At 30.4% G+C, this 11,191-nt stretch overlaps 1 protein-coding gene across 1 annotated transcript; it reads right to left on the minus strand.

The window, feature by feature from the left end:
* Positions 1-304: 304 nt before the first annotated feature.
* Positions 305-1,383, minus strand: LOC140870999 (ethylene-responsive transcription factor TINY-like). The gene has a single exon (XM_073273441.1). The coding sequence runs from the start codon at positions 1,224-1,226 to the stop codon at positions 492-494; it is 735 nt and encodes a 244-aa protein (XP_073129542.1). The 5' UTR covers positions 1,227-1,383; the 3' UTR covers positions 305-491.
* Between the last annotated feature and the right edge of the window lie 9,808 nt (positions 1,384-11,191).

Raw genomic sequence — 11,191 nt, forward strand, 5'->3', positions numbered from 1 at the left:
CATTAATGACATTTCCACAACTATTCTATGTAACAATAAAATTTAGTTCCGAGTTTAGTACTTGTTACACATTTTCTGTCTGGGAGAATCCAAATTGTCTTAGCTTGCGTGAAATCTCTGCTCCAACCAGCTGTTTAGTGTTTAATTTCTTGGGTTGTTTTCCAAACCCGGCCTCTGGGAAATTATTAATTTTTTTAAAAAAAAATAAAAGAAGTTATTTAAAGAAAGTGATCAGTATATACACATACATGTGTGTGTTGAGATACATCATATATATATTGAAACTGGAAGTACATACATTTATAATTAACTTATGAGCCTAACAGCACTGTACAGGTTGAAGAGGGTTTTAACAGACAATACAGCGAAAGAAGAAGAAGGGAATTGAAATTTCTTTAGCCCTTTTAATGAAAAATGAAAGGACTGATACCTAAAATCCTAGTCAAACCACACAATTTCACAAATAAAAAAAAAAAAGCACACAACGTACATCAATAATTCCACAACAAAGATTCAAAACAGGTCGGAATACCACCATCAGCGTCAACGCCGCCGACCCACGGCGGAGGAGGGTCCAACCACTCCTCCATCGCCGTGTACACAAAGTCACCCCTCAGCCCCAGATTGTCGAAACACGACCCCAAGCTCGGCAACTCCACAATCTCGCTCAGTTCTTCCGACGTCGTCGAAAGATCAACGGCGGAAGCCAGAGATGAAAGCGAAGAAGATGACGATGAAGTAGTGCAAGAGGATGAATAAGTACTCGAAGGAGAGGTGGAGAGGACGTCGAATTTGTCCATGGCCGCCGCCTTCGCCGCCGCGGCCTGCACGTCGCGTGGGCTGAGGGACGCCGGACGCGGCAGAGCAGCCGCCAGCTCCGGGAAATTCAGAATGGCCGAGGCCCCTTTGATGCTCAACGCCGCCACGTCATGCGCACGCGCCGCCATTTCAGGGGTCGCGAAAGTACCCAACCATATTCGTGATTTCTTCCGTGGCTCCCGGATTTCGGACACCCATTTCCCCCAGTTCCGCATCCGGACTCCCCGGTAAACCGGATGCTTGCTGCTGGAACTACTATTACAGTCCCGGATTCTCTTCACTTTCTTGGCCGTCGTCTCCGGGGACTGATCCGCCTTCTTGGCGGCGGGGTTATCCGAGGAGAATGAGAACAAATTAGCGGTGTTTTGATCATCAGTAGTACACATGATTCTTGAAATCGGATCCATTTTCAAGCAATCTTGATTATTGTATGTATATACACAAATCTTTACACAACAGTTTGTGCATGAAAGCAGTAGTCACATTTCCAACAATGGAAATGTACATGGAAAGATGGAAAATATTTGAGGAGAAAGCTATAAGGGTTGTTACTTGTTAGCGAGGATTGAGAAATGTTGAGCTAATTAGAAATGCAAAAGTGTGTGCATATATATATACACACAGAGAGACAGTCTGCAGTGATATGCAAAGTCGTGATAATAATTAAATAGCAATTTGGTGAATAAATAATAAGAGAGACGTTTGTTTTTTTTGTATCATTTTCTTCATGACTACCACATCACTTAAAAACAAGAGATTATATGAGTAGACCCCATTGTTGTGGTAAATCAGGTCCCTTTCCAAAATCCAATTTAGATATATCACGCGAAATTTAGATAAGTTAGATCCTATCTATACATGCACTGACTTTACATACATTTAACGGTTGATATTTATTAATAAATATGGGATTTATTATTTTTTAGTGAACCCCGCGTGTATTGATAAATGGTCATCCTTATATCTATCATGAGGTAGTGCATGTAAAGATAGATTGAAAAGATCTCGCAACCCCCCATCATTTTATTTCAACCCTTATATATATTTATATATCAATCCCGGTAAGTTAGATCTTATTTATACATACATTGTCTTCACATACATCTAACAGTTGATATTTATTAATAAATGTGGGGTTTCTTATTTTTTAATGGACCCTGCGTGTATTATATTGATAAATGATCACCTTTAGATCTATCATGAGGTAGTTGAAATGATCCCGCAACCCCCCATCATTTTATTTCAACCCTTATATATATTTATATATCGACAATCTGTCGAACCGGTTCTTATGTAAAGTAAAAATAATATTTTTTAGGAAAAATAAGTTTTTTGGTCTATCAACTTGTTCATGTTTTGGTTTTGGTCTATTAACTTTTTTAATGTGGGTTTTGATACACTAACTTTGTATTTTCAGTGTTTTTTAGTCCAACTGCATACGTGTCAACTTTTGATTGGTCCACGAGCATGAAATGTGTCAAATCAATTAGAATCAATTTTGTTCTAATTTTAATTTGTAGGGAAGAATTTTATAAATGAATTTCCGATTATGTATTATTCAAAATTTATATTGAAATTGTGCAACTTTATATATGAATGAATTTACAATCTATATAAATTTTGTTCAGCCCAACGGTTCGAGAAATCTGAAATTAATTATAAGATTTCAAATATATATTTCAATACAAGCATAATCTCATGTAAATTGAGTTCGATACTATTATCATGTCTACATGTTTGGATTTTTTAAGATTGTATTCGTATGGAAGAATTTGAAATCTATAAATTTGAATATGTTTTCATTGTTTAGATAACTTTCACAAAAGCATATTCAAATATATATACTGTAATTATCACGGTGCATTTCAAATCCTTATAATTTATAATAATAGAGTCATTTGAAATCTATTATGATTAATTAATACAAGCAGTAGACTCCGTTTAACTTCTTAATTAACAAAGAAAATGTTGGGTTAAATGTGCACGAGTCCGAGTACTACTGAGATGGATTACTTTTTGAGAGGTTCTAATGCGTCAAGTTTTTTGTCGTTGCGATGTTTGATCCGGTTGGCTAGGGCTAGGTGGCTGTAAAATAGGGACATCATGATCTAAACGGATAATACTGTCTCTGTTGGAGATAAGACTACAGGCCGAGAAAAATGATAATACTGATCTCAAAAAAATATGAGATATCACCAACAATAAAACACGTCTCTCCCCGACTCATGAGCTTAACAACTCGAAGCGCTCGATCCTAATAGAAAATAAATTCAAAATCACTAGTTTCAAATTAGTCAATCCAAATACAACCTAAGATTAACGCAATACTAAAAATAAATTTTTATTTTTTAGATTAGAATTAGTATTTGAATAGAAAAAAATTATTTTGTTTTAGACCGGAATTAGTGTTTAAATCATGGATCGATTTGTCTGATTCAAACATAATCAACCTTTTTAATAATTAATTATTTATATATTTAAATCATGAAATTGAAATTTTGGCATTTTTTTTTTTGTTTATTTAAGACTTTGATCTTTATATTATTCAATTCCAGGAAATTCTGTATCTTTCCATTTTTTAGTGTTTTTTCATCGGTTACATTGGTGTAACGCTAAATATATTAGTGCAATATATATAGGCACCGAATATGTGTCATTTTAAAAAAAATTGAATAAAATTTTAAAACCAACAAATTAAATAGCGTATCAATACTGAAATTTAACAACATTGAAAACCCAAAATCAAATAAAAAACTAATACTACACTTTTCCGCAATAAAATTATTGGGAAAATTGCTTTTTTGGTCCTGTATGTTTGTCACTTTGCGATTTTGGTCCTTTATATTTTCAGATTGCAGTTTTAGTCCGCTATCTTTATTTTTTTGGCAATTTTAGTCCTTTTTCCGATGTGGCGCTGACGTGGCACAAATTCAATGCTGATGTGGAGCTGACGTGTACAGTGCCACGTCAGCATTTTCGAAGAAAAAGGACCGAAATTGCCAAAAATCGAAACATACAGGACTAAAACTGAAATGTGAAAACATAAAGGACCAAAATCGCAAAGTGACAAACATACAGGACTAAATTTGCAATTTTCCCAAAATTATTCAAGCAATTGTATCAACTACTTTAATATCATAAGTGGTACATATATTCCTCAACCAGTCCATAACTACTTGTTAAAATTATCTTTAGCTATCGATGCAGTCCCTCAACAGAGGTTCATTGAACCACAATCACTTGTCCTTTATTGATAAATAAATTTTTTAGAAGGAAAAAGACTTTAAATTGTATCATTAGATAGAACTGAAGTTAAGTTTATATCAGTTCTGGTAACTTTTAAACATCACTTCTGAGTTGATCAATACATTTTTTTTTAGTTAGTATTAACATGCATGGGAAACAACTGGCTATATATTTGGGTGGGATTAACAAGTCGTTAAGCTATATAATGGGCCTCATTTTACTCAAACGTCGACGCTTAATAAAGAAAAAAACAATAAATAAACAAATAAATAATTTGTCTCATAATACCAAAAATGTCATATCATTTGTTTGTTTGTTTGTGTAGGGGTTGAGAAATATGTCCCTGGGGTTACTTCAGATCTCATGAAAGAAATTTGAAGATCTCCTCGAGTTTTATTGGTAGGTTACATTAGGACTTATGTGCGGATTCATATAATATCACCGATTTCACTTGTTTATAAATTAAGAATCTTATGGAAGCAAAATAATCGTCCTTTCTATTAGAGTAATTGAAATGTTAGGCTAAAATCACAACATTATCACCAATATAATGTAAAACGACAATAGTTGGGGCTTATAAACTCTTTTATATTTATTTTTAAAATAAATAAATTTCCTCTCCTGGTGAATTTATATTGCCCTCATAATTGAATTTCTTGGTCATGAAGAGCTCTTATTACATTCATATAATAAAATATAATGGCATGAGGTAGCAAGGTAAGGGCTACAGTATAAGTTGTATTAATGATCGAGGCACAGAGAGCAAGCCAAAGAATCCAAATAATTTATTAAAATGTATTTGGAAACAAATGAATTGGGTGGGGCCTTTAATTTACGAGGTGAAAGTGTTTGATATGTGGCTTGTGGATTGTGTTAGATTGGCCCCAAGAAGAAGGCGAACCGCAGAACTGAAAGATTTCATCGAAGGGTCCGCTGATAAATCTCAACATTAATTAATTAAATATTTGGGTCCGACTAAATAATTATTTTTACATAACAACTTGTATTTATTAAGGGTGAATTGGTGTTCAGTCCCTAAATCCAAAAGCAAATTAAGAATCAGTCCCAAAAAATTTGTTTGCACTCCCTGGACCCACATTATTTTTTCCGGATAAAATTAAGTACAAAACATTGAAAATATGGTACAAATACAAGATATTTGAGCACTAATTGTTCAAGATCGAGTACAAAGAATATAATTTTGAGTATAAAGCTAAACATTTTTATTAATGTGAACTTGCAACATGTGTTTGAGTACTCAAAAATCATATATTTGTATCAGATCTAACACATTGGGTACTCAAAAATCACATATGCGTATCATATTTTCAATGTTTTGTACGATTTTCATCCAAATAAGATAAATGTGTTATTAATATCAATATTTTTTAGTACTCGAAAATTATATATTTATACTAGATCTAACACATTTGATACTCAAATATCATGTATTTGTATCATATTTTTCATGTTTTGTACCAAATTTCATCCGAAACAAAACATGTGGGCCCAGGAAGTTTAAACAAAGTTTTTTTCTGACAGGGACTGATTACCAATTTAAGTTTAGATTTGGGGACTGAATTATAAATTACCGATTTATTAAACATCGATCAATTTGTAAGTGAAATACAAATTTTATGCATGTCAATCATGTTTAAAACTCAATGGCTTTAAATTCAAATATTTATATCTATTTCTTTAGAAAATAAAGTGATATCCCCTTTTAAAAAAAAAAAGGTTTATACAGATGTTTTTTTTTAAAAAAAATTATGCATGCCTCGTTGGATGATTTGCATGTATTTAAGTTATATTCAAAATACACGCAATTTATTATATTAATGAGAAAATATTAATTTTGTATTGGCTTAAGGAAATTTATAAGAACGGATAATTTAAAACAGTTCCTACTTCACATTATTCAGGAAGTGTTTGCAATCACTAAAAAAAAATGATTGTTAGCTTTTGGCTTAAAAAAATTATTTTTGTGTGTTTCTTAAACCTAGATTATGTGTTAGCTTATGCTTAACTTAATTGAAATCCAAAAGCTAGTCATGTGATGATTATGATTCTCCAAAAGTGGTTCTAATAAGAAGGTCATTGTTAAAATCACTCTAATCACTTATTTATCAAACACTATCCAACTTTGATTTTTAGATTTTCACATTTGTTTCCAAGCACTACCAACTTTTGATTTTTCTTAACTTTTTTATAATCTATAAATTAATCACTTTTACAAAAGTACAATCTATTGCAAACACTCTCTAAATATATCACAATTATGTCAGGGTGCAATAGTTCTCTATGTTAATAGAGTGGTAATCGATATGTGCATGTATATGTTGCCTCTAAATAGTTTTAGAGTTTCAAAGATCTGAGTAACATTTCTACAATCGGTCATAACTTTTAGGGAGTGTTTGCAATAAATTGTGCTTTTGTAGAAGTGATTAATTTATAGATTATAAAAAAGTTAAAAAAAATCTAAAGTTTGTAGTGTTTGAAAACATATGTGAAAATCTAAAAATCAAAGTTGGATAATGCTTGATAAATAAGTGATTAAATTTATTTTAACAATGACCTACTTATTAGAATCACTTTTGGAGAATCATAATCACCACATGACTAGCTTTTGGATTTCAATTAAGTTAAGCATAAGCTAACACATAATTTAGGTTTAAGAAACACACAAAAATGATTTTTTTAAGCCAAAAGCTAACAATCACTTTTTTTTTTTTTTTTTTTTTGTGATTGCAAACACTCCCTTAATATAGGGATAAATGTTCAATCTTAAAAATTCATTTCCACGTTTTTTTTTCCTTACAGTAATTCTTTTGAATTTCTATTCTTCATCCCAGAAAAAAATCCACGTTAATTTGGTCCTATAAAAATCTTTTTTTTTTTATTTTGGTCAATCATTTCGTCAAATTTCAGTTTTAATTTGTTATATTCATGTGTTCTTTTTATATTCTAGTTTTTTTTATGTATTGCTTATGTCATAGTCATGTAGCTCTGATTCGCTGCTGACATGACGTCGATGTGTGCAATATCAGATCATAAAAACTCATGGTAGTCATTATAACGGATCAATTATATGGAATATATATCCTATTTGGGTTAATTATCCATTAAAAATATTATTTTTATGCTAAAATTATGTATCAATTTAATTTATTGTAATTATGAGTATGATTGATATGTCACATAGATAAAACTCCGTCAAACCGTCTCATAAGTAGAGCTGTCAAACGGGCCAACCCATGGCGGGGCGGGCCTGCCCACAAAAAACCACTTTTTGACGGGTTGATGGCGGGCCGACCTACCATCCTAGCGGGCTGAAAATCCTCAACCCAACCCAACCCAAGGTGGGTTGCGGGTTAGGCGGGCCGGCCCGCGGGTTGGCTCATGACAAATAAAAATAAATAAATAATATTATAATTAATTATAAATATCATTTCATAAATAAATATTAATAGAAACATATTAATAAAAATTTTAATTATTGATTTCATGTGTGTAAATTTTATATAAAGTAATTAATACAAAAAAAATTCACAACTTTTATTAAAAAATACATCTATCACAATAAAAATAAAAATAAATTATTAATTCTCCAGGCCCGCGGCGGGCTAACCCGCGCGGGTCACGAGCCTAAGCGGGTTGGCCCATCTAGGCCCACCTTTTGTTGAGTTGAAAAAATTTCAACCCAACCTACTTAAATTATGTGGCAGGCTGGGTCGACCTGACGGGCCTAACCCAAATTGACGACTCTATTCATAAGAGACCTAATCATATCACATTATCACTTTTTATGGAAATATGATAAAATTTCTTAAAATTGAAAAATATAGGACCGACTGAAAGTGAAATTCGACAATAAAAATTTAAAACACAAAGAGATAAATAAACATATAAAACTATATAAAAATGTAATTTTCTTTTAATCCGATACTCAACTTAATTGCAGCCTTGATTTCTTGATTAATGTCACTAATTAATCATTACAGATTAATCAATATTATTTCCCAAAATATTTATTTTAAAAATTATTTATTCTATCAGTAGCTAGCGACTCATAGCGTTGCATAAATGCTAGATGCGTCGAACCGATTGAAGAGAAATTAGAAGCTAATGTTTAAAAGGGGGGAAAAAGCTCTTAATAACACAATGCACTTGCAATTATATAATTATCTTACATATATTATATATATATATATATAGAAGCTAATGTTTAAAAGGGAAAAAAAAGCTCTTAATAACACAATGCACTTGCAATTATATAATTATCTTACATATATTATATATATATATATATTTAAAAAATAAAACACAATATAATTTTGTAATCTGCAAAGCGAATATGTAACTCAATATGTAACACGATGTGTATATATAACATTTTTTTTATTTTTAAACTTGACACTATGTGTGTGTTTACTTGGCTTGATAACAATAGGATAAGCTTATTAATCCAACTTCATCCATTGTTTACTTGTAAAAAAAAATCAAATATCTCAAAACTCAAGACCCGTCATTCAACCATAATTCATGGTATTAGACATCCTTAATTACACAAGGAATAACACATCCTAATCCATATTTTTGTAAAAAAATACATATAAATCCTAATCTACTCACCTTCAATTATTTTGTTTCCCTCCCAATTTCTTTCGGTCTCTCTCTTTTTTATTACTCAATTTATAAATTTTATTATTTTTGAAAAAATACATATTTTTATACCTAATAATTTTGATAAATGAAAATACCTCCGTGTGAATCAATAATAATTTAATTAGTAAAAAATAACTCAATCCAAATTATATGAATACAAAATCAAGCATAAGATTGTATATCATAAGTGGAGGGTAAAACTGTTTTTCATCATTCAATCAGTATTTCAACTCGAAGTAATCATGTTATTGTTTATCCATAATTATTTTAAATCCTTCAAAATCATTTTAATAATCCTAATATAATTTATTCACGTGTAATCTCATCTCATTAAGTAAACGCAACCTATATATATATTCAAATAAATAGAATAGTAGTTGAATCAAATTATGGATTAATTGGACATGACATCGGTAAATATGATTTAATTAGTTAGTTTTATTTTAGTTAAGAACCATTCATGTAATTTAAATAATATAATTTTGGAAGGAAAGAAGAATACGTTTAGATCGATGCCAACCTACTTCACATAAATTGACATTTATGTGACGAGATGTTGTGTCATATCAACAATAATAATAAAAATTTAAAAATGGTTTATATGATTATAATTCTCCCCCCCAAATAACAGAAAAATTTATATGTTGCGATAATTAAATTTAATGCTTTTATTTCAGAAAATGATATCTTTCTCGCCATGGATTATTGATTGCTTTAATAAATATTATTAATAATTAGTAAATCAAGTCGACGTCAAACCGATTGACTAAATGCCTCATTTAGTTTATTTAATTAACAATTTGTGTACCTTTTTCCCGAGCAATTAGGGTTTGTCAGTGGCGTATTATACGTATTACTCCTTTGTTGTTTAGTTGATTAATTAAGCTCTTAGACTATTCAATATTAATAATTAAACAATTTTTTTTTATTATTTTGTCTCCCCACTTGAAGTGTAACTCTACAACGTGCGTCTTAATTAGTTTGGGACCACCTTAGTTCGTATTTTTAAAACTATATATCTTAGGGGGTTTCAAAAAAAAAAAAAACTACCTTAGGGTTTTCACATTTTTGTAATTATATAAATATAATTAATGGTATTTTGGTAACCATTTTAATTTCAAAGATAATATATTCACGGGATATTTTCCATAATTAATGTATTTTAAAAGTAGCATGTTTTTTTAAACGTTTTATCTAATGTTATATGCAGTCCATTTTATAATTGAAAGTAATACACATGTTAGAGCATGACCAAAATAGTAGAATGCAAGATCTTCGCTCAAACAAGTATTTTAAAAATATTTTGATATTTTATCAATAAAAAAAATTTGATGTTGAACAGAATTTTTATAAAATATTATTTAAAATTATTTTGAAAGTACGTGTTTAAACAATATTTTTATAATACGTTTTTGTTGTTTTAAAAATACGATGTAAATCAAAACAAATTATTTTTTAAATTTAGAAACGTTTATTCTCAAATTAAATTTTCAAACATTTTATAATTTTTTTTATAAAAGTATATTTTTATAAAAATATTTTATAAGTATTTATCCAAACAAAAAATAAATAAATAATAACGACCTTTTGAAAATTCAAAAACTCATCGAATAGTACGTATATAATACAAATTTGCAATGCCGACGAATAAATGGCAAAACATATTATTAAAGCAGATTAAGAGCATGTTCCGAATTCCATTATCGGCCGGAATCACAATTCTCAGATATCGGATATATGTACGTTTTACTTTCTCTTGATTAGTGCAAAAATTATTGCTAAAAGTATATATATATATATCATTTTGTTATAGCAACTAACTAAATGAATATGATTTCGTTTTGATGTGTACTTAAATTTTTGTTTGTTTGTTTGTTTATAAATGAAAAAAAAACTTTAAGTATGTGTTTGAATAAAATTTTTGTAAAATATTTTTAAAAAATATATAGTAAAAATTATTCTCTAAGTATATAATTTTTTTACGGTGAAACTCGTAATTTTATTGATTAACTTCCTCCATTACAAGTCTAACTAACCAAAAAGAAAATTCGTCATTCATTCAAACAAAAGATTAAGGGGAAGAAAAAGCAAAATGAGCCAATTAATGTGGACGCGAGCCGTTAATGATGACCGACAACTCTACAGTATCGGAGGTGGGGTTAGGGATACGTAAGGTCGTTTATTGCGCGTTTGGTAGGCCGATAAACCAGATATCTCAGTAGTGCACGACGAACTTAATTCTTGAAATCCGAGAATGAATAAAATTACTATACGAAAGGGGTTTGCATGATGTATAAGTTGTAACAGATTCTCTTCTGACAGTGCAGACAGTCACAGCTGGTCAGGAAGATCTTGGATATATAGGTTCCTTTGCTGCAGATATTTGTGAGCGACTGAAGAGACCCGTGGTTTCTGAGTTATTGCATGTTCGTAGTTCAGCTCTAAGTATATTTTTTAAAGA

The sequence above is a fragment of the Henckelia pumila genome, unplaced genomic scaffold, assembly GCF_033568475.1.
Source record: "Henckelia pumila isolate YLH828 unplaced genomic scaffold, ASM3356847v2 CTG_298:::fragment_3, whole genome shotgun sequence".
NCBI classification, from domain to species: domain Eukaryota; kingdom Viridiplantae; phylum Streptophyta; class Magnoliopsida; order Lamiales; family Gesneriaceae; genus Henckelia; species Henckelia pumila.